Source organism: Scophthalmus maximus, chromosome 11, assembly GCF_022379125.1.
Source record: "Scophthalmus maximus strain ysfricsl-2021 chromosome 11, ASM2237912v1, whole genome shotgun sequence".
Taxonomy (NCBI): Eukaryota; Metazoa; Chordata; class Actinopteri; order Pleuronectiformes; family Scophthalmidae; genus Scophthalmus; species Scophthalmus maximus.
The window spans coordinates 13,299,530-13,324,551 of NC_061525.1; the positions used below are offsets into that span (position 1 = coordinate 13,299,530).

General features: G+C 43.9%; 1 protein-coding gene across 1 annotated transcript in view; it reads left to right on the top strand.

Moving 5' to 3' along the window:
- The window catches only part of arhgap35a (Rho GTPase activating protein 35a), a 56,339-nt gene that overhangs the window by 14,993 nt on the left and 16,324 nt on the right, over nucleotides 1-25,022 (top strand). The window contains exon 2 of the mRNA XM_035622219.2: nucleotides 20,641-24,496. Within this exon, the coding sequence (XP_035478112.1) occupies nucleotides 20,753-24,496 (3,744 nt within the window). The 5' untranslated portion in view covers nucleotides 20,641-20,752. The remainder of the gene's footprint in view (nucleotides 1-20,640; nucleotides 24,497-25,022) is intronic.

A 25,022-nucleotide genomic window follows, 5' to 3' on the forward strand; every position in this document is an offset into this window, starting at 1 on the left:
CTTGCGCCAATGTCAGAGCCTCTAATCTCTCTTGCATAAAGGCCATGCAAAGGGAATTTATGTTAGTCTGCCACGGGAAGAAAAGCAGAAGCGGAGAATCGTTTGAGCAGGTTGACAGATAAGGCTCTTGTGCTTTCTGTGTGGTGCTTTTTAAGCCATGTTAAGCTGCTTAATTAGACATAATCTACAGACCCCAGACTGAGGCGGAACTAATGAAGTTAAAAGACTCAAATCCCATCCTACCATCACACTCGCCTCTACTCCACACCATCTCGTGTGCCTCCACATCTCATCACTATACTCTCCCCCTCTCTGCTACCTGCCATCACACTCTCTCCTCCTCCCAGCACACTGCCCCGTCTTCTTCATCCCTGCCATGCCACTGTTTCCTCTGAAGGGCTTTCGTGTCTGCCATCACACCCAAACCCTCGGTCCTGCCCTGCATTCCAACCCACAATTTAATTCAAAATCAAACAGATTTAGAAATCTAAAAAAAACAAACTTTAAAAAGAATATGTTGGTGTTTTGGTGAAATATGCTCATTTACATTCTTGGGAGAGTTAGTTGTGGAGATTGATGCCACTTGCATGTGTCCATCAAATATGAAGCTTTGTCTGGTAGTCGCTTAGCTTAGAAGAAGAGTAGGGAATAGGAGGACACTACCAGCCTTGCTCTTTCCAAAGTTAAAATAATCAGCCCTCTCAAGTTCCCATTATACTTATTGTTTGTTTAATGTGAAAATGGCTATTTGTGCTTTGACAGGGGTTTAGGTGATACACTTTGTCAAAGGGCCTGTGACCTTCTAGTTTTCACTGGCTGGGCTGGAATAGACAATAGGTCAAACTCTGTTGGCAGGTTTCTCTTTATGTACAATGTGCCCACTTTCTATGGACATTTGCAGGCCAGTTAGAAAATCAAGATGAGAGACAGGTAGTTCAAAATCACAGAATAGAACCAGAACGATTTAAACACATAAGCCAAAATTGCGATACAAATGTCCACAATCTACAAATGTCGTATCTCGCACTGCTGCAGGTGCTATCTTCTGAGCTCTTATCTCTTGTAGCAAAACACATTTTTCATTTCTCAATCAACACAGTTACTATATTATTTGAAGTTTTGCCAAGCTTTTAAATTTTTCTTTTTATAATATCATGGTCTGTTTCAAACTGTGGATTTAGAACTGGTGATGGACACTGTCTGTGAAAGGCAGTTCAGGAAAAGTGAAACAAATGTTGCCTTGGTTCACTAACTCATTATTTCAGTACAGCCTATATATCCCTTCTAATCGTAACAGAAAGTCCTTCATATTTAAGCTCTCACTTCTCTGATTAAGTTCCTCAAACGGCAAGGTACATAAAAAAGAATACATGTGGGCTGAGATTTGGCACCAATGGCGCACTATGATCAAAACTCAAAAGGTTGAAGCCAGGTTGAGAAGCCGGGGGAAGTAAATCTTAGCACGTCCATCTCTGCAGCAGTTCTGCTTCCAAATTGTTTCTCGCCCTTATTCTTAGGAATTCTTTCTTCCCTTTTCAGTGTGAGGATGATATGTTTGTCCTATCACTAACACACTTCTGACCCTAATCCCATCATGGGATAAGTCTGTGCCCTGGCCATGTGTATGAATATTTATCCATAAGTGGATGGGTGAGTTCAACCTTTTTGCCAGTTTACACTACACTTTGTTCATATCCCAGCTCTTGATGTGCCCCTATCTTGTTGCTGTGCAGTGTTTACATATCTCCCCTATCTCTGCATCTTGTAGGACAAGCTTTCTTTGTCATGTTTTGAATTTTCCCTGAAGCCGAACAGAAGTTATTTTCCTTCACAGAGGAGTGGCTGGCATGCATCGATTGTAAGCGCTAATCCTCTGTCTAGGAGGAGATTGCAACTGACCATTGTTGGGTTTCATCATCGCCATGAATGCACTGCCTCACTGGTGATGGTCTGTCAGAGAATATTCTTCACCCCATTATCTCTCTGCCTCCCCTCCTTGCCCTCCTTCAGTCCACCTTTCCGCTTCGCCTTTACTTTGCCATGCCTTTACATTCTCTAAGCTTTTTTTTTAATGTGGCAGTGTATATTTACATTCATTTGGTTGAGGCACATAACACAGCCTGACCTTTGGAATGAAAATTGCTTTTAGCTCTTATCAGCTGCATACACTTATCAAGCAATATTGTACAGTGCATATTTATTCTCCCCAAACATCCTCAACTTTTTGCTTTCCGTGTCCTGCTGTCTCTCATCCTTCCCTGACAAGCCTCTTCCTTTCTTCACCCAGTCGTGGTCCCAGTGCTGCCCAGTATCGTGCTGCTGTTTAGGGGATCAGAGGGTTGCTGCACTCTGGTCTTGCATGATTAGCCAGTGTGTGATGCTGTAGGCAGCTTTGTTTTGTTGCTGAATGGACTGTTCCACTGAGAGCACAGGAGACGACGGAGGAAGGAGGGGATGGATGGGATAAGGGTGGAGATGGAAAGGAAAAAGCAGGAGAATGCTGGGGGAAAAAAAGGATAGTTGGAGGTGGAGTAGATAAATGAGACAGGAGAAAAGGTAGGAGCAGAAGGGGGAAAGCAGAACTGAGGTAAGGACGATGATGCACAGGAGAAAAGAAAAAATAAATGACCTCCTCCTGTGGAAAGGGAAGATAACTGAGTGTTTAGAAATGCTGAGGTGGACAGAAGCAATATCTTCCACCAACACAGCACCTGCTAGTCTGTCTGGCCCCTCCCATCCATTGACCGACTTTCTATTGTGGGTATTTGTGTGCTTATGTGTCTTTCTGCCTGTGGAAATGAATGTGTGTGTAACTGTGGATACACATTATAATGCATACAGTTATTACACTTTTTTTTTGTTTCAGTCCACATGATAGCATCCTGAATATTTTGAGCTTCAAACATGTTAATACTCAGACACGTGCAAGTCCCAGAGTCCCTGCACTGCACCACTTTAATACATGGATGATGGGCTTTAATAGCTTTCTTGTAAAATATACTCTGCAGTAGTTTCTCCTTCAATGTCTGCACATACATGTAGTTCTTTTGTAAACCTTTGACACCAGGGCCATCGAGTTCCTCTAAGAGTCACATTGAATACTCTTATAGTCACGCTGGAGGTCATGGGTGTGGTTGCCGAGGAGCCAGAACAATATTCGGTCACATTGCCGTAAACCTGTCTGGTTTTGTACATGAATAGAATCAAGTAAAAATTGAAGCAATACACTTGACATTACATTCAGTAATTTTGTGAATTTAACAGCTGTATAGTTTTGAGCCAGTCATACCTTCTTACCACTGTCCGGCTAGCTGCTACGAGCTACCCGTTTGAAATCAATGAACTGTTGAAAACACTTTGGCGTTTTAAATGCAAAAAAATGCTTTAAACATCAAAACAATAAAAAATGTTATATCTTCAACAACCCAGTGAAGATGCACATGGAGCCATTCAGGGGGTCTATTAACGAGACAACAGTCTATCATAGGCTAACTTCATTAACATTTATTAGCTGGAGCTGAGTGAATTTGCCAATAGCCGTTGTCACCACAGCTTCGGAAATCAACAGTTTGTTGGCTTAAACTTTCAATTCCATCAGTTCGTTAAGACACTGGCGAGACATAATTAAAACTTCAGCTCTTATGATTTAAAAGTTGCAGTCTCTCACAATTTCAATATAAAAAATTATGAATCATTCAGCCGTGGTGTATTGTCCCCACCGGTCCCTAGATGATACTTTGAGACTTCAAACCCTCTCATGGAGCATATAGGGATAGGGACTGCTCCGCCGCACCTCCAATACAGCTTTAATCACAAATTCTAAACCAGCTCATCACATCCTCTGTATGCCCCCCGTCTCATGACTAGAGTCTGTGTTTAATCCGGACAAAGGGAGATGGAGGATGATGAGAGAGCCCAGAAAATTTGGCCCATTTTTTTTTCATTTCAGTATGAAAAGGAATAATTGTTGTGCTTTCCAGGCCTTTCTTCCTGAGGTGTTTTTGTGTGAGAATGTGTGTGTGATTCTGTATGCCTGTGCCAGCATGTATGTTTGTTTTTTGTGGAAGCAGACTACGTTATGGGTGGAATAAAGCCCACTGAGTGTTGACAGTGTTGGCTTATTAGTGGTGATGGGGTGGATGAATGCGGAGTACTGTGGGTTGGAACGGGAAAGTGGATCTGCAGTGTTTTTCTGGTACTTTGTGTCTGAATTCTGCAAATTCTCTCTTGATAGATTCAAGGTTGTACACTAAAATGAAAATATGACAACAATAAGCCCCCGTGAGCTCTTACTTTGCCATCTCCGAACCTCACTCCCTCTTTCATTGCCTTTCTCTTGTCACTTTCTCTTATTCCTCTATCCGATTCGTCTTTCTGCCTCCACATGCACACATTCATTCACACACGAGCAAAGGACTGAAATAAAGAAGTCCTTTATCTCTCCTACCAGAGACACTTCGTTCATGTGCTCGCATGCAGATGAATAATATATGTGGAAATGAGTGCGTACACACACACACACACACACACACACACACACACACACACACACACACACACACACACACACACACACACACACACACACACACACACACACACACACGTGCGCGTGAACAAGTAACCCTGTTCGATTGCTGCTGATGCTGACACGGGCCGTTGTGCTGTGGGTTTGTGCTCTTGGTAACACAACTGTGTGTGTGTGTGTGTGCGCGCTCTGCTGATTGCTGTCACTGTGAAGGGATGTAGAGTCTCCAGGGTCTGGGTGATGAATGGGAGTGTTGTCACTAGTCAGGTCCAGCTCTTTGTGTCGTCTTTATGCTGCTTGTTCTCCTATTATACGACAAGTGCTGCATGTTTGGTGTGTCTGCACATAGAATGAGTGTGTGTGTGTGTGTTGTGTTAATGCCACTGAATTAAACAATTCTTCTCAGTTAAGAGATGTGTGTGTGTATGTGGTGTGAACAAGGTGTTAACACGAATGTTGTTTATAGACCATGTGTAGTGCTTCACATCCTTGTCTTCAACATGTAGACACGCACCTGTATGACGTGTGATTGCACCGCACACATTGTATGGATAATTCTCTGTCTGTGTGTGTGTGTGTGTGTGTCCCCTGTGCCTGCATGTAGATGTCAGTGTGCGAGTAGAAGGCTCTGAGAAAATGCTGTCAAAGCAGAAGCTGAATAATTTGCCTGCAGACACATTCATGATACGGTGATGTGTGTGCATAAATTAGCCTTCCAGTAGACTGCCTGTATGGTTTACAGATAGTTTGTGATATGAGAACCCCCCCCCCCCCCCCCCCCCCCCCCCCCCCCGTTGGTCTATACATGGATACTGGTCCCACTGGGACCTCTCTTAGAAGATATGGAGAGTATGTGCACTACACATACGCACCGACTCATTTTTTCCCACAGAGCAGAGAATTGAAGTCGTCTTCTGTGCATTATGCAAATGAATAGGATTTTGATTAATGTTAACTGGAAGCAGGTTGTTCTGGGATGCAAGAAGTTATAGTAGTGCCTTGTAAAGCTGTTTTCAGACAAGAACTATGGAAAGTGTCTGGGAAAATGGGTTTGGACATTTGGAGTTTCAGAGTTTGCAGTTAACATATGAAGAACGCAGCAGGAGATTGTCCATGTCAGACATGTTCAAAACAGCAGGAACAATCCGGAACATTCAGGCGAGGGGTGGCATCTGAGTAGAGCTTCCACTCCCACGCCGTAATTCAGGAGATGTTACTGCTGTATTCTCACATGGGCTGACCCAGACATTTTCTGGAAATTTTCTGTGTGGAGTTTGCATGTTCTCCCCGTGTATGCGTGGGTTCTCTCCGGGTTCTCCGGCTTCCTCCCACAGTCCAAAGACATGCAGAATGGGGTTAGGTTCATTGGAGACTCTAAACTGACCGTAGGTGTGAATGTGAGAGTGAATGATTGTCCGTATCTGTATGTGGCCCTGCGATAGGCTGGCGACCTGTCCAGGGTGTACCCCGCCTCTCGCCCAATGTTAGCTGGGATTGGCTCCAGCGACCCCCCGCGACCCTTAAATGGATAAAGCGGTAGACGATGAATGAATGAATGAACATTTGTGGATATTTGCATTATAGTTTACAGCCCCTCTGAAAAACTTCAGGAAAATGTTTGGACTTCAGTGCATGTCTGAAAGTAACTTAAAGGGGCAAAAAGCGATTAAGCGATTACTTCTTAAGCAAAACACGTTTTGTAAAAATCAGCTAATATGTCCTCACGTTCCGTTAACTATCGGTTCTGCGACTGGAAAAAAATCTTTGTTTTACTACTAAGGTAGTGAAACCTTATCAAACATGACTGAAGAAGAAACAGAGATGAATTGTTGACTTTTCACTGCAACACCAAATCCCAAGATTCAGTGAGTGCTCATGCTGTAAGGCCTCACCACGATCCAGGTCCTTCAACACCCTTTTAATGCCCTTGGATATGTACTGGTGTCATTGGAGCACGTGGGGGATTGCTTGATAGATGTGGTGCAGGGGTGATATGCATGGTTTGAATGTAATGCATGTGTAGCCAGTGTGCAGGCTTCACGCCTACCAGAGACTTTGCAATGCTGGATACTTGTCACCTTCCTCAATTGAACCACTTTTGTTTTCCTAACCTTATTCATTTTAGCTCATTTTATTTAAAGTGATAATATTTCTGCCACAAGATTCAGACAAAACTAACCCACTCAACTTAATTTTAAAAAACATTAAGAGACACATGGCAAAATTATAGCAAGAAGAAATAGACGCACACACCAGCTTTCACCTCCTTCTGCTGCTTCATGGATCTAAATGGGAATCTGCCTGGAGGTAAACATGTCATTGTGTAGAGCAGCTCAGCAAACAGCCTGACAGACCAGTTAATGGGGAGATGAAGGGATAGGGTTTAATAGTTAGGGGAGAAAGAACAGTAGATTTATTTAAACAGGTCAATATTTACTATTCTGAACTATGTCAGATTGAGTTTAAATTATCCTTGTCATTCCTCGGCTTGTCATTTGTCTTTCTGAAATCTTCAAATTTAATTCTCATCATTCATTATCGTGCTCCCCTGATTGTGCCAGGAATTTGATTTAGCTTCTATCATAGGTTGTTTCTACTGAAGCAGGAGCTGCACTTGAAATCCTAAACACAGAGTGGATTGTGGGATTTGGGCCTGGAGCAGACTGTTGCTACTGCCATGTGCCACAGCCACTGAAGGATTTTTTAAAGGTTACTTGACACAGGGAAATAATATGTAGGTACATTGCTTTAAATCAATGTGGTTTATGAATTGAAAAGTTGGAGAAACTTTTCGGGCTGTTGTATTGACTAATCTAAAATAACTTATTTTTCTGTAATAAAGTTATGAATAGCGGCAGTAACTGGTTTTAGTGCGTGACTCATCTCGCCACCTTCCCTTTATTTCACTTCCAAGTGCCTTTGAAAGGTTTCTCTTCCTCGATACCCTTTCTACCGCCATGGCAGCAAGTCTCTAGAGTGCAATGGGAACAAAGCTTTATCTGGCTTAATTCTTTTATTCCTTTCTCTCGCCCCTCTCCAACCCCCCACCCTTGCCGAAGATTGTATCAGGTCTGAATGTTTAGTTGAGCCCCCATGCTATGTACATTGGCTTATTATGAAAGAGTCTACTCAAGGTCATTTGGTCACTGTGCCTGTCAAGTATTTGCACACACAGCTCACGCATACTTCCTTTATCTCTTGTTATTAATAAAAAAAACCTGAAACTTGTTGACTGGCTCATATCTTCTCCACTCCCTCCTTCACCCTCGCCCGCCCCCCCCTCTCTCTCTGCTCAAATCCCCATGGAGACAGGAGAGGAAGAAAAGTGACCTGGAGACATTTGTCAGGAAAAGAGAGAGATAAACACAAAAGAGAGAACCTTTAGTCCCCTGATGTGTGTTGAGTGGACGCTGGTAAAATAATCCCTCTTTACCTTCACACAACAATCACAGTAATGACCTTGGCCTGCGATCATCAGTCGACAGACTAACATCTTCAGGGGGAGACGGGTAGCGTGTGTGAGACCCCTCCTTTGTTTGAGATCAAGGATTAGAAAGGATGTCTGGCTCAGCCGGGTGTGTGCATTTGTGCGTCTGCGTGAGGTGACTGTTATCAATAAAATATTATAGAGAGAAACTAAACAGATCCACAAGGCACTTGGTGACAGTGGAGAGGAAAAAAAACCTTTTATAACAATTGTATCTTATATGAAGCTTCCATTTGTTCTGAAGAAATCTTTAATAAATGATAAATGATAAAGATGATAAATGATTGATAACACACTATAATATAGCTGTAATCTATTTGATAATACATACTAACACATTATGGTGTTTCATCTAATTACTGTAAAATAATTGTGTAAAATGGAATTAATAATCGTTAGTTTCCATCTTGCTTACAACTACATTATGGCATTTTATAATGTGTTTTAAAGTATTTATTGGCCCTTATTAATGTTAAATAGGGCTGATTAAAATAAAGTATTAATGCTCAAAATTAGATTTGGGATTAACCAGTGTATTTTTAATGAAAAGATTCATCAGACTGAACCATTTTCATTGTGATATCCATGTTCTGCCTTCCTGGAGAATATGGAACCATATCACGTGATTGGCCAGTTGGCTCATATGAGAACCCTGGGACATGATGTAGTGTGGAGCAACGGTGCCAGTCAGAGGGGAAAATAAGGGAAGTCTTGGCATCATCACTAAGAATAGAAACTTAATGGTGTGTGTGTGTGTGTGGGGGGGGTGGGGGCACTTGGCTTGGAGCCAGAAGAACTGCTATAAAATCCTACCTGGTTCCTTTCCTGTTTAAGCAGTAACAATGATATAATTCTCACCCCCTGCCTTTTCCTCCGACTTCTTCTTCCTGCGGGCCTAGAGACATAGAAACTAGTTTGAGGAATAATATTCTTTATATTTATAGTATCTATAATCAATAATATAGAACATGAGTAACTTCTAGAAAACAAGAGACGAGGATAAGGTCAACAGAGGTCAATATAGATTTTTTTTTCTATATGCCTGCATCTGTGTTTCACAGCGTTGCAGAGTATAACTTCACACTTAAAACTTTAACTTAAATTCTGCTGACCTTTTTCAGACTTCGAGACTGCTCCTTGCCCCCAACTGCCACTCTCAACACAGGCAACAGTCTCTAGGAGGGGACAGCAATCTCTAGCCCAGGAAGACATGTATAAAATATTTGCAGTATTCAATCAATAGCTTGACATTTTGGGAATTACTCTTATTTGCTTTTGTGCAGAGAGAAGATTGATACCCGTCTCACGCTTGTGCACCAACTACGGAGTGAGAGCCAGAGGGCCATTCGCTCAGATTAGCATAAAGAATGGTCACACAGGGAAGCAGCTCGCCAGACTCTGCCCAAAGTTCAAAAGTATTCCTACTGACGCCTCTAAAGTTTGTATGTGACGGAGTGTAATTTCGATGATTTAATTTGTGCACAATCATAAATTACATTTTGTGGTGAGCCAAGCTAGCTGTGTCCCCCACCCCGTCCTTATGTTATGCTAAGCTAGCTGTGAGAAAGGAGGAATACTAAAGTAGGAAGTGGCACTGCAGTTAAAAAAATGATTGTTAAATGTGATGTCTCGGTGTGAGTTTCTGCCGTCTGTCATCAAGGATGGAAGATGCATCTACACCACTGCCCCACTGCGGCTACGGGCGCTGCCATCTCGTGCTGGCGATAGTATCTGGTGTCAGAGTCTGCAAAGTAGTGATCTGGGAGAGGAGCCGTGGTATCGCAAAAGTTGTACTTTGATTTCTTTAGCTTGGCCCATGTCCCATTGAGTAACAAGGAGGGGCGGGGTTTAGGATTTATACTGCAGTCAGCCACCAGGGAGAGAGATGTTTTGGAGAGCGTTCAAATCATGTTGCTGCATTGAAGACTGTGGTTACATATCCATTGCCCACAGTATTATATATATATATATCTATACACATATATACTATAATACAGAAACAAGAAGGAGTTTAAAGAAGCTGTTTTGTGGTTGGACATGCACAAGGACACAATTGCACAACACTTGACCCCTGCAAAGTGTTAATCTCACTGTGCTAATAGCAGACCATCACTCCTCTGACTAATGTCGGAAAGACCGACCGCGCAGTGGAGACAACTACGACAAGTGAGCGGCCTTGGCCCCTAACACTGCTGCAGCTGAAGGCAGATCCGTGCAGAGCAAAGTCTGGAGCTGTAATGGCGCTCTAGTGTCCGTCTGGAGACTGATGTAAAATGGATGACCAAGCATAACCCCTGTAACCCCTGTTCTAGCTGCCTTAGAGCCTGTCAGCCTCCTCCACTCAGACTGCAGCAGGAGCTCAGAGGTGACACTCCCACATGTGCGCACACAAGCAACTGCTAGAGCGGCGCTAAAAGGTGACGTGTTCACATACAGATACTGTGTTAGAGCTGGCGAGCTGCATTCGACCGCAGGAGATTTGCTGTAGTTAGCTTTACTCACCACTTTTCCATCTCATTTATTCACCTTTGCACTGGAATTTGATTTCTTGTCACCAAAGAGACCGAGCCGAGGGTGTTTTAGTTCGAATTTATTAAAGCGTGGAAATGGTTTATTTGTTTGGCCGTCTGTTGGCCCTGCATGCATTGCACTTTGGTCGAGCTTGTGGGAGGGCAGAGAGAGAGAGCGCGAAGTAGTAAAGAAGAAGAGGGGCGGCGGGGGGGGGGGTGTCTCTGCAGCCATCTGCCTTTGTGCCAACAGTTGGTTTCTGTGGCAACCAGTAAAAAGTCATTATCTTTAATTGACACTGTGGCAGGTTCAGGTGTTTTCAATTGTATCAGTAGCTTTTATCTCTTCTATGACTCAACCGTCAGCAGTCCTCCACTTCATTCAGGGGCTCTTCACACCCCTCCCCCTGTCGTCCGTTCGTACAGCGTGCCACGTACCTTTCTTTTAGCTCATTCGTGGGTTATTTTCTGTGTGTGTGTGTCTCAGCCACTTGTGTCCCTCTGTGAGGTCATCCTGTCCCTAGGACATGTGGCATGATGCTACTCTGCTTCTAGGTGACGACGACCATGGATGGATGACATAATGACAGACTGAACGAAAAGTGAGAAACATTTTAAAGAGGAAAATGACAAGTACTTGAATTGCAGTGGAGCCAACTGTGGTGAAGACGGAGGGCAAAGACGCAGGGAAAGTGGTTGTCTATCCCTTTTAAAAGGGGCCTTTTTTCTTTCATGTTGAGGCTTGTCAGGGTGGCAGCAAGAAGTGCAGATGAGCGATCGTAAAGTAGTCCTGTCTGTGTACCATTAGCAGACCGCAAGTGCTAAGCACTTACCAGAAGCTGGTTGTGTTAACCGCCTCCTCTCCTCCTAACACCCCCCCCAGCCCCTCTTACCTAATGTTGCTGGAAAATCTTCTTCTTCTCTCACAATATTTTTCTTTGCCTCATTTATGTTTCACACACTCCTCTGCACCTCGCAGCACATCCACAAGCAACAGACTTTTTGTTCTTTTGTTTGGTTTTATTTCACCTCTCTTGCAAAGTGTTGGGCATCCAAGTTTTCGAAGGGTTGCATTTATCGACGGAAAATAATTTATTTTCTTTAAGCTAGTCAAAATTAAAAAATTCAGCATTCGCCCCGCTCTTTACAAACAAAGCAGGCCTCCAGAAACCATTTGCCGTTTCTAAAGCAATCTTATTATAACAAGGTGCTTTTTCAGCACCATTGCTAGTTCAGTCGATCAGTTTGTAGGAACAAAGTGTCTAGTTCAATGAAAAGAATAATTGCAGCAATTTTATTGGGATGTTCTGTCTCCAGCTATTGTTTGACTCTGGGTTGCGTCTGTAACTGTCAGAGAGCCTGTCAAAAGCCGTTGGCAGTGCAGTGTCCAGACGTACCTTTTTATTACTGCTGGGTGCTTTATTAGCCTTCCACCGAGCTGGAAAGGATTGAGAAGATCGACTTGAGATGCAAGCGAAAGTGGCACCTATTGACCAGTTTGTCTTCTTGTGATACTGGCAGGGTGTGATGATGCTATAGGGATGCTGCTGCCCCAGCCAGCGCATTAGCACGTTGACTCCACACATTAGAACATGACAGGAACAGACCGCATACACAGCGTGACATCCACAGCCTTGCAGTCATGTACCGTAGCTGCTGGCATTTATGCCATTCTCACAGCCAAGGCTTTATGTTTCTGAGCTCACATTTTCCAGTATTCTGTAGAAAATGCTTTATATTATCATCTGTTTTCCTCTTGGCCCATTCTTGCTTCCTTCATTTCTGTAATTCTCAGATTTAATTGGTCTCAAGAATCAGTAGTGCATGAACATTTCTCTTAGCAGAGGAAAACTGTTTTAAAAACACAATTTGTTTAAACTTCTGCAATGCAACCTCAAAGCAGGCAAGTTAGAGGGCAAGTTTATGTTTGAGATGAGAACGTGCCTTATCTACGTTAGAGCATATGGTGTTGGCGTTGGATAACCATTTTTATGTGTGAACACCATCTGTCACCTAGTAACAGTTTGGGTGATCTCTGGTTAATGTAAGATCTCCCTGTGGAGATCATAGCGCATGATTATATACAGAGCTGCAGGTTACAAGTCCAGATGGAGGGAGTTATCTTGATATTCTGAGTGCTGATCTGAATGAAAATTGTTGTGTTGTGGTTCTGCTGTTCCTTCAACAAGCACCTCTCTAGTTTATGGGGTTGTTTATTGAGGAAATCATTCATGCACAGTCTGATTCTATTTGTAAACGGAGAAGATTGGAAGCAATTTTCAATTTACACTAATGCACCAAGACATGGACATATATTTTAACGCAGACAAATGCAGTTATGAAAAATATTTTACAAATGAAATACAGCCCTTGGTATTGAAAGATGATGGTGTCACCTAGTGTCAAATTACGCACGCACGCACGCACGCACACACGCACACACGCACACACACACACACCTGATTCATTCAGGTGGAAGATTCGCAGCTGGTTTTAAAGACCCACCCTTCTCCTCCTAAACAATGAGGACCTAAAATTCTGTCACATTTAACGACAAACGGTTTTGTTTGTTTGTGTTTCTGTGTATTCACGCCCCATCTGAGTTTAATACCCTCTCCTGTTGATTGTATATTTGCATACAGTCTACATCTGTTAGTGTTGTAGTCGTTTGTTTGTGCTGTTGCATCATGTCTGGCTTGGAGGACAGGACAACTGTATCGGGTGTCTGAATATGTGCACACAGTTTGTGCTGTTGCTGACAAGCCTTCTGGCAGGGGAACAGGGATCAGATGTACAGTATGCGTGTAACACCACCAGCAGACAGTCTGCTAGTCTGACAGGGGCTGGGCTGCGAGGTTAGGTACTACTGCAGGAGAAGACAGCTGAGCGGGAGTAACAAGGAGCAGGCTAAGTATGAGAGAGGGGGGGTAGTGGGAGAATCAGACAAGGGCCAGAGGCACTGAAAGAAATGAGGAGTAAGGCAGATCTGGCAGAGGGAATTAAGAGCGAGGCAGAGTAGAGGCCCACAGATGAGCTTTTGTGCCAGAGAAAAACACAGGCTTGTCCGTCTGTCTGACCTTGCATGTAAAGCAACAGTTGTTGTTGTTGTTCTTGTTGTTTGTGTAGTGTTGCCTGTTGAACAGGGAATTTCTGGAGCAAATGTTTCCATGTACCACAGTGTGTCCTGAGAATGCATCTCCGTGTTTGCTCCCTGAATTGTCTGTCAGTTGAGCTGCAAAGCAACATCCAGCCTAACTGCAACTAATAAAGCAACCGCCTTAAAATCTTATAGTGTGAACTAGGTTTAAAGGTGAATTTCATTAATTAGTTTTCCTCAAAACAATTGTTCCTAGATGCCAAGGGTCCAAAAGCAGAACATCAGCAACAAATCCACACATTTGAGTATTTGCTTGATAATTAATTGTGACTAAAGTTAAAGACAACTTCACTACAACAGGATGTGAAGGTCACAGAGCTGCTGTTACAGAAACACTGCAACCTCTCACTTTTCGCTCACTCGCTGTCAGTTTGGGAAGAAGTGACCTTATCATTGAAGAAGGGACCACGTTGTGAGCGGATTTTTGTGGCTGGAGTTCAACATTATAGCTGTCATTGTCCATGTTTCCAGCACATTATATTTAGCTGTGCTATCAGTGAGGCCTTCTGGTACAGTTGGAGAGGTTAAACCACAGTGACACACTCCTCCTCTGCCCTCCCCGCTCTCCCCTTCCACTCTCTAAATAGACTGTCCATTCTTTCAAGATCCTTTCTTTATCGGACTTAAACCTTGCTCTTTCCTCCTTCGTCGCTCCTTAAACTGTTCAGTCGTAGTCTTGAATTTCAAATTACACTGCAAATATGATGTTCTCTGCCCTCTTCCTTCTGTCTTATTCTTAGACTGATGTCATACATTCTCAATTGTTGAGTTTTTGATCATGTCTTTGTCCGTCTTGTGCCTCTTTTTTTTGCTCTTATCCTGCATCCTTCCTCCCTCTGTCTGCCAATTTGCCTCTCTCCTCAGGGGGTCTATCAGTAGCTAGTCCTCTATCTCCGCAGTGCCAGGCGGAGGGAGGAAGTGGAAGTGAAAGCCTGGTGTAGTAGCTTATTAAAGGCTATAATACACAATAAATGTGGACTAAGTAGGTGGGCATTGTATGTCAAAATTGTGTAGTATTAGAAGATATGGAATCACTTGTTTGCTTCATACTCATACTGAACATGTGTTTCTGTGTCAGCCTGCGCACACGAGTCAGTATGCAAATTCCTCAGGGTCTCAGGTCTTTTTTTCACGTGAATATGTCGCCATGCCATCGGATCATTCTAATGCACAGGCAGTACCACTTGTGATCCTGCAAATGGAAAGATGCAAATAGCCGCAGGCCAATCCACAGAGTGTCATCATCACAGTCTCAACTGCCAAGTTCTCCTGGATCACGACTTGGATATGTGATGGTTGTTGCATGAATGTGTACGCAAAATGGTGCTGCGAAAGCCGTGAAAAGACATTTGTCGGCTCCGTATCCGCAGAGCGCTTACTTTGATCTTTAACGTTAGATCACGTTGTGCTCACTGTTGTGATGCGATTGGAAGCAGTGTGTGTAAAGTGTTCCCTCTAGATGCTCCCGCCTTCATCAGTTTGCATATTACCACATAAAAATTATCAGCATCCCGAAATATTGCTAAAAAAAAGGTGCTCTTGCATTTTGCTCTGACTCCAAATCCCTCCTCCTTGTCACTCAATTCTCTTCTCGTCGCGTGATCAGACTCCGCTGCTCTGTGCTGTGAATCCTTCAGAGCAGCAGAGCAGCTTATAATTGAAGCGTTTGATTAAATATTAGTAACTAATATTTAAAAGAACTTGACATTCATTTGATGAACATGGACACTTCCGCTGATATGCAAACATGAACCAAATGGGTTTTTTCATGTCTATAAAAAATAGATGGACGGTGGGAGCAAGTTATGTAATTGTAACACTGATAACACAGACTACTGCAGTAACCCCAGTTGGTGTCCTCTGTAATAAAGTTGTGATTTTCAACATGGGAGATGTAGGTGGATTGATTCAGATTTACCTGAGCTCTTTGTGCTTAGTCTGCTGTAGTTTTTTTTTTCTTGTAAGAATAATTTATCACTGTTGGATTTGCTTGTGTGGTTTGGTTGGTGTATTTTGTGTGCCTGGCCACATGTGAAACTCATTAGCAATGGTATGATTTCAGTGTTTATGTTTTCTGATAGATTGATGTGCTGCATTTGTGGAAGAGACTAATTACTTTTTTTTGTAGATACAGTGAACCACAGGGCACTTCACGTGAAGTGCAATGAATGTGGTGTTTGGAGTCATTTACATATTAAATATATTTATTTGAGTTATTGTTTAACACAGGTATTCGCCTCTGGTTATGCGTTACACATTTTCCTTATGTTTTTCATCAACACCCACGGCCTATTTTTTCGGTATATTCATGACTCTGTATATTCATATTCACATGTCCATACCCTTGTCCATCCCCAAGTGGGGTCAGTGTAAGGACTATGTCCACCCACCCACGCCTAAGTCCTCTGCCCACAACTCCAGTTTCTTACTAATGGACAGCATGTCTTCAGAGAGGGTGAGAAGATGGGAGGGAAGATGAGCATGGGAGAGAGTGACAGTGAAAAAAAGTCTTGACATCTACATGATGAAGATTATGTCGTAGTCATGAGAGACAAAAGAAGAAAGCAGAAGCACAACTTGCCGCAAACTCACATCAAGTGGATTTATTGAAAACATATTTATCGGGACCAAAGCAATAGGAGTTACCTGTCTGTCTTGTATCTTAGAGAATAAGGGAGAGAGATTTTCCCTGCTGCCGTTGTGTCATCATCATCATCACACTCTTCCATGACTATTTCATGACCTTTGTTTCTGTCAACTCCCAGCCTTCCTGAGTGTATAATACTGCACAACTAGGGCTTGGGCTGGGGAACTGTGCAACCGGGCTTCCTCGTTCATCCTTGATTAGCGGTTGACAATTTGAACTATGTGCCAGTAACAAATATTTAATCCTTTTCATATTGTATTAAGGAAACCCATAAAAAAACATCTCAAAAGGGCTCCCTCTTATATTAGAAAAAAAAATGTTGTTGTCTGCATATAAAATTCACGTCAAAAATACTTTTGCACCATGTAACATTTATTAGTTCCCACACAACTACTTTTCTTGACACCTCTGGTTCAGTCCGTTGTGCACTCCACAGCTTGTGTATCAAAGCAGTAGGTTTTTTGGTATATCAAAACAGGCCTGACTGACAGTTACTTTAAACTCCTGGCCAATGCTCCCTTGCAAACTCTTCTTAACTTTGTAATGAAAGGAATGCACCCACCCCGTGAAAGCTACATAGTCTCTCTTCATGGCCAGTGAACACAGCCTCTTCCTTGCTGCCCTTTGTAGCACGTGTTATGATGAACTTCACGCACTGCCGCCCCGGCGTTAGCTTCAGGCTGCACTCCAGTAACCTACAGATGCATCCTATCTTCTCATCTGGCCAACTCATGCAGGCCTCACCACGCCCTAGCCCTCTTGCCTGAGGGGATTACAATGTGCAGCTCACATGACCCAGGCCACTGACCTCTCTCCCCTTCCCCTTGTACCCATTCTTCTCTATACCCCCATTCTCTCAGTTTGCACCAACTTCCCACCCCTTGTCTCCTCCCCCAGTGCCTTACACTCCTTCCTGCATCTCTTCCACCTCCTCCTACTCTCTATCCCTCTCCCTTTTCTGCTTACCCTCATGTTTCAGGGTCAGAGGCAGATGCAACGTAGGCCTTAAGCACTCTCTCCCTCAGCCCTAAACAGCCTTGGGCCTCGAGACAATGGTATGTGGCTGGACATGCGCACCAGACACCAGGCCTCAGGGTGAACTGGGAGACTGGCTGCCTGTCTGCTCTACAACCGGACTGCTGCACTGAGGCTAGTCGAGCACAGGCAGCGGTGTCTTTATAGGCCTGCCGAAAGGGGAAATGTATTCCCTAAATGACTAGATCTATTGTGTGTGAAATGTTACACTTAGACTGCCACTTGACAGGCTGTTGAAACGAGCGGAACAGTGTCGTTGTAATGTCACGTGTGTTTCTGTTAGTTTGGGTTGGGCACATCAATCAGTCTCATGAGATATTTTGTTTTCCTCCATTATCAGCTGCTGCTGCTGCTGCGTTCCAAACCGTTGCATCCTCACGTCACTTGTGATCGAATCCTGAGTTGTCTGTTTGCTTCTTTCGCCGGCGTGTCACAGGGAGAGACCAGAAAGAAATGAAAAAATGCAATATGTCTCTTTTGTTTACCCGAGTGTCAAAAAATGTGTATTAGCTCGTAGATTCACATATGCCATGCACACATTCTTAGAAAAAAAGATAGGTGGGTTTGTTGAAGCAGATGTTAGCAATGCATCTGTGTGAGTGTTGAGCCTTTGCTCGCCTTGAGCACTACAGGGACTTTGGGACCGCTTGACTTTATTTAATCCAGACACTCTCACAACTGGTCACCAACATGACCTATTTCACACATGACACAACAATCACCAGGATGTTACATAGGATAAAATCTATTTAACATCGTGCGTGCGTGCGTGCGTGCGTGCATGTGTGTATAGGTCATTTGTAATGATGTGGGTCTTCGCCTTGGCTTCCATACGTATCTGTTAATTTTACACCCTTTGTCAGCTCAGTAGGCAGCTATTTCAAGCATGTCACAACAGTTCACTCCGCAGAGATACACTTCACAGCAACCTTTGCAATGGCAGAGCTCACAAACCCACCTGAAATCCTTTTTGACCTTCAAAAGGACACGTATAAAGTTTAGTATGTAGTAAATCTCGGCTGCCACCGATAAGTGTATTCGCACTGAATTTAAATGACTGCAGTTCATAAGAAACCATTACTGGTCAACCTTTCATTTTCATGTCCGTGAACCTGGTTGCTGCGTACTAGCATAGGAGTGGATCTTGTAGATGATTAGCAGGCTGGATGCATGTTCTGTTTAGCCAGTGGACCATAGCCAAGGGCAGCAGGTCATGTTTTTTTGTGGCTGATTGCAGTTGAGGCTGCCTGCTCTGTAATGTGAACATGAGCAGGTCAGGACACAGGTGCGCTTTTAACCTGCTGACTTGGGCTCTTTGAATTCCACACCAGCAGTTCTGTGCATACTGCAATAACTTAAATATTAACAGTCAATGCACCTAATACACGTAAATGTAGAGTAAATAATTACAGGAGAGACTTGAAAGAGAAGACCTTGAATTAACCATAATTCCAACGTCCTATATCTATTCGAATGCATCGCCCAGCAAGTTTAGCTGAATACAAAACACACTGCACCTTATTATTGCAGGGACTGGGTCTGTGTCTGCACACCCTGATACATTTTTCATGCAAGTTCCCACTACAAACACAAGACACACACAACATTCTTTTTGATATTGATTTCCATTCCTGGCATTTGGTTTTACACCTGGTGAAGCACAAGAGGGATCTTGCCTCTGTAGTGTTAATTTATAGTCTGATTGGAATTTGCTTTAGAGGAATTCATTGTTTCAAGGCTTTAATACAGTATAGCTCTCAGCTTTCAACTTTGATTAGTCGCACTCTTGCGTTTCGTATACAGTATAATAGTTATAATAGCATTAATAGTTATGTGGTAGTTGTGGGGTTATGTTCATCTAAAGTGTGTTCCAGTGTAGTGCGTTTCTTTTCTCCTACTGTTTCCTTTTCATTGACTTCCCCTCTGGTGTTGCACTGTTGGACTTTGAAGTTCATCTTTGCGCATCCACAGTTCTCTATTGTTTGACAAACTCAATTCAGCAGCAGTGAAGGCTTTGTCTGCTTTTGTGCTCTCCGTCAAAAGAGTTATTCATAATTAATAGTAGTTTTAATGTCGGTTTTACTACATTAATGCTTCAGACATGGAGGGGGAGGTCTCGTACTGTAAGTCTGTATGCTCGCTGTTGTACAGCATTGGGAGATTTTTGCTCCTTACAAAATGTGCTGTCAAAGAGTGGAGCATTCCATAAAGAGCATCTCAAATCCCTCATTTTCTCCCTCATTATTTTATTTTTAGGTCTGATCTCCTAACGTAATAAATGATATTGAGACTGCTCAAATAAGTTTCTATGTGTGTTCCTGGGTGCATGTGTTCTTTCTTGACATCACGGAACCAGATTGTTGCATCTGCTGTAGGTAAATAAGTAATATTAGTGATTGTACATCAGCCTGCTATGATCTGTTTGCAGAGTGCTATTTGGTGTGGAACATAGGAAAACATGTTTTTGATGGAGACAAGTCAGCCAACAGGCAGTGCAGCCTTTTAAAATGCAGATGGTTTTCCCTAGTTGGCCAATTAGAAACTTCAGCTCTGGAACACTTAACTGCTTTCATCTTCTTGTGTGTGTGTGTGTCTCATTTGGGGTACAGGGCACTTAGTGAGCCTGTTTTCAAAGTGTGTGTGTGTGTGTGTGTGTGTGTGTGTGTGTGTGTGTGTGTGTGTGTGTGTGTGTGTGTGTGTGTGTGTGTGTGTGTGTGTGTGTGTGTGTGTGTGTGTGTGTGTGTGTGTGTGTGTGTGTGTGTGTGTGTGTGTGTGTGTGTGTGTGTGTGTGTGTGTGTGTGTGTGTGTGTGTGTGTGCGCACATTTATGTCTATTTTCTGCGATAGCGAAAAACCTATATAACGTTTTTTCAGCTGGCAGTTAGATGACCAACCACACTGTAAGATGTCAGATAATAAGCCGAAACACATATCATGTCTTGGCGAACGTCAAATGTGGAAGGCTCCATTGTAAGCACTGTAGTATAAAAGTTAGGAGTTAAATGGGTAAAAAATGCATTTTACTAAGCTACATCTGTGTTAAGTAATGTGCAGCATTCCAGCAGCTTTACCACTGACCTCAATCTTTTCAGGAAACATTCAGTGGAGAAATAGGATCACAGATTAAACATTATTAACAGCACATAGGCACAACTTAAGAACCTGATGAGAGACACACTAGCTCTCTAATAATAAAGCCTTTGGAATGGAATGTTTTTTATATAATTCTGTAGATTAATTATATCTCTTCTCTCTCCCTCTTTGTATCTCTTTCATGCAGGGCCAGACCCCAGTCCAGTGAGCTTCCATTGCATGGAAACCCTCCTTCCTTGGCAGCCTCGTCCTCTCCCTAGAGCTAGCGACCAGCATGGCAGGATGAGTCTCTGCCAGCTATGATGATGGCCAAAAAGCAAGATGTCCGGGCACCCACCTACAACCTGGTTGTGGTTGGGCTGTCTGGCACGGAGAAGGAGAAAGGCCAGTGCGGTGTGGGCAAGTCCTGCCTGTGTAACCGCTTTGTCCGACCAAGTGCAGATGACTTCTACCTAGACCACACCTCTGTTCTGAGTACGAGTGACTTTGGGGGGCGTGTAGTGAACAATGACCACTTCCTGTTCTGGGGAGAGGCTGGGAGGACCATGGAGGAGGGGCCAGAATCCCGTATGAATGTGGTGGAGCAGACAGAGTTCATTGATGATCAGACGTTCCAGCCGCACCGAAGCACGGCCCTCCAGCCTTACATCAAGAGGGCAGCTTCCAACAAGCTTGCATCGGCTGAGAAGCTCATGTACTTTTGCACAGATCAGCTGGGGCTGGAGCAGGACTTTGAGCAGAAACAGATGCCTGAAGGCAAGCTTATGGTGGATGGATTCCTACTCTGTGTGGACGTTAGCAGGGGTATGAACCGTAGCTTTGAGGACCAGATGAAGTTTGTCACCAACCTGTACAACCAGCTAGCCAAAACGAAGAAACCTGTGGTACTGGTTCTTACCAAATGTGATGAAGGAGTTGAGCGCTATATTAAAGACTCACACACCTTTGCCCTAGCCAAGAAAAACCTACAGGTGGTAGAAACATCAGCACGCTCTAATGTAAATGTTGACCTAGCTTTTCTTACACTGATTCAGCTAATAGACAAGGGTAGGGGAAAGCCGAAAATTATCCCTTACTTTGAGGCATTGAAACAGCAGAGTCAACAAATTGCCTCAGCCAAAGACCGCTATGAGTGGCTGGTGAACCGTATTGTGAAGAACCACAATGAGACCTGGCCCGCTGTTAGTCGTCGCATGCAGTCTGCCCCTGAGTACAAGGACTATGTTTTCCTTGAGGGGACAGCGAAAGCCAAGAAGCTCTTCCAACAGCATGTGCATAGACTTAAACAAGATCATATAGAGAAACGTAGGAAGGCATATCTAACTACTCTACCACAGGCCCTTTCTGTACTGTTACCAGAGTTGGATGAGATAGACCACCTCAGCTGGTCAGGAGTTCAGAAAGTCCTTGAGACAAAGAGAGATTTCTCACAATGGTTTGTAGTACTAGATGACACCCCTTGGGAGACCACACCACACATTGATAACATGGAGGATGATCGAATCCCCCAGGACCTTCTGGAGACCCCTGCAGCTGAAGCTATCTATGAGACACAACTGGAGCAGCTTAGGAATGAGCGCAAACGGGCTGAGATGAGATGGGAGTTCAAGGAGAAGCTAAGTATGTCTCCTTTCATTACACCAGGGAAACCCTGGGAGGAGGCCCGAAGCTTCATCATGAATGAAGACTTTTACCAGTGGCTGGATGAGGCCGAATATCTGGATATCTACAACAAACACCAGAAAGAAATCATAGATCGGGCCAAAGAGGACTTTCAGGAACTGCTTCTTGAATACTCTGAGCTCTTTTATGAACTGGAAGTGGATGCAAAGCCAAGTAAAGAGAAAATGGGAGCAATTCAGGAGGTGTTGGGTGAGGAGCAAAGGTTTAAAGCCCTCCAGAAGCTGCAAGCAGAAAGGGATGCTCTGGTATTGAAACATATCCACTTTGTCTACCATCCCACAAAGGATACCTGTCCCAACAGCCCCCACTGTGTTGACAGTAAGATAGAGCAGATATTGGCCTCCAGATTCCCTACCCGTTATCCATCATCAGACAGTTCAAGATTGGATGGGGGGAGGGCCGAGCGGATAAATCTTGTCATCCTAGGGAAAGATGGGCTTGCCAGAGAAATGGCAAATGAGATAAGGGCCTTGTGCACCAGTGACGACCGGTACGTGTTAGATGGTAAGATGTATGAGTTAGCCCTCCGTCCTATCGAGGGCAACGTACGTCTGCCAGTCAATTCATTCCACACACCAACTTTTACACCCCATGGTTGCCTCTGTTTGTACAACTCAAAAGAATCCCTATCGTATGTTGTTGAGAGTATAGAGAAGCTTAGGGAGTCAACTATAAGCAGAAGAGAAAGGGAAAACAGCTTAGCCCAACTCCCGCTGACCCTACTTCTGGTCACCAAGCGGGGGGTGGGGTCCATAGGGGATATTGGGGGGGAGACAGCTCAGACTCTTATCCAACAAGGGCATCAGGTGGCTGGAAAGTTGCAATGTACATACCTTGACCCCGCCTCTCCAGGTATGGGCTATGCGCGCAATGTCAGTGAGAAGCAGATCAACCAGATGTTGAGGGGCCTCTTGGAATCAAGGAGAAACATTGGGAGCTATGGCAGCTCTCCTCCCTTGCCCCCTCCATCCTCTGCCTTCAGAGATTCTCAGTCCCAGCCAGTCCTAGAGGCAGACCTGAGGATAGTCATGTGCCTGATGTGTGGAGACACGTATGACCTAGACCAGCTCCTTGCTCCCTTCTTGTTGCCCCAGCATTGTCGTCCTGCCTCTACTCTTAGTAGTGGCACCTCCATTCTGCTGGATCTCACTATAGGAGGGCAGAGGCAGAATATTGAGCTGTCACTACTCTCTTTCCATTCCTCATTTTCCCTCCGCAAGACCAGGCTGATCCATGGCTACATTGCTGTTTACTCTTCTCGCCGCAAGGCCTCTATGGAGACATTATGTGCTTTCCTGTGTGAGGTCCAAGACATCATCCCAGTCCAGTTGCTAGCTGTAGGGGAGAGTCAGATGGAGCTTTCAGACTCTGAGTCAGCTAAGGAGCAGGTGAGTCAGGGAGATGAACTTGCCCATGAAATAGAGGCCAGGTTTAACACAGTAATATGTGGACATGGTGGGGTAGTAGGGGGGCTCCACAAGATAGACCTTTTCCAGCCCTTCCTCAAGGACGTGGTAGAGAAGCGCACTATTGTTGAGGCAACACACATGTATGATCATGTGGCTGAGGCATGTACTAATGAGAGCATCAGCCCTCGCTGTGGCTCTCCTAGTCCAGTGAACATTCTTATGGACTCAGAGGATGATATCGACCCATCACCACCTTACCCATCCCTGAGGGAGGATGGTAGCCTAAGTTCTCACCTTGGAAGCTTCAAGCTGCCAGATCTGGATTCAAGTGATACCCTCTCTGTCATTTCTGAGCTCAGCACCTTTGAGAGCAAGCTTAACAACAAGATTCCTCCTCAAGTGAAGCCCAAGCCTGTCCGTAAGGTTAACCTCAGCCCCTACATGGACCAGCAAGGTGGCACCAACCGCCGCTCCTTGCCCCAAGCTGTCACCTGGGCTCCAGGTAGCGAAGGTGGTTATGACCCCTCAGACTATGCAGAGCCCATGGATGCTGTGAGCAAACCTCGACTTACAGAGGAGGAGAATATTTACTCCGTCCCTCATGACAGCACACAGGGCAAAATTATCACCATCCGCAACGCCAACAAAGGTCACTCCAATGGGAGTGCTGGAGGGAATGGTTCAGACAGTGAGGCTGATAGCAGCTCTCTGGAGCGCAGGAGAAAATTGTCTGCCATTGGGGTAAAACCTAAGCTTTACAGAGACCGATCCAAACGGCTTGGAAAGTTCAGCAGTTTTAGAACGAGCTTCTCCATAGGCAGTGATGATGAGATGGGAGGTCCACCCAAGGCAAGTCAGGATGATGGAGTAGCCCAAAAGGACAACTCCATTGAGGAGATCGAGGACCCCAAAAGGAGGAATATCCTTAAGAGCCTGCGCAGAAATACGAAGGTTGGTGTTTTTACATCTATATTTTTTATTTATGTTATTTATTTAGACATATTGATTAAATATGCAAATATGTCTCGACTATGTTAAGTGTTTAAAAACGTTTTTACATCTTGGATTGAGAAGATTTTAAATTAATTAATTGATATTTAATATTTAATTTAAATTTCAGACAAAACAGCAGTTAACAAGTGCAATTTTCAAAATGTTTGTCTTGGTACCCATTCACTGCCCAAATAGATCGCTTATATAAAAATTGTTTTTGCAACTAAAGATCCAATTCGAAATGTACAGTGCCCCCCCCAATAATTGTTTCAAAAGTAGAGCTACACTTGGAGCAGAGTACTTAATGGAATCTGAAAAACTCAAATCAATAACAACATCAGCAATACACAATGGTGTACCACTTTCTCTGTGGTATGTATACCCAAATATTTATTAATGAAAGAATCCTCAGTATAAATTGCCAATGGCACAGATTCAAAACCTGTCTGCTTTGTTGGTGAACTGTTTATCACATAATTGGAGG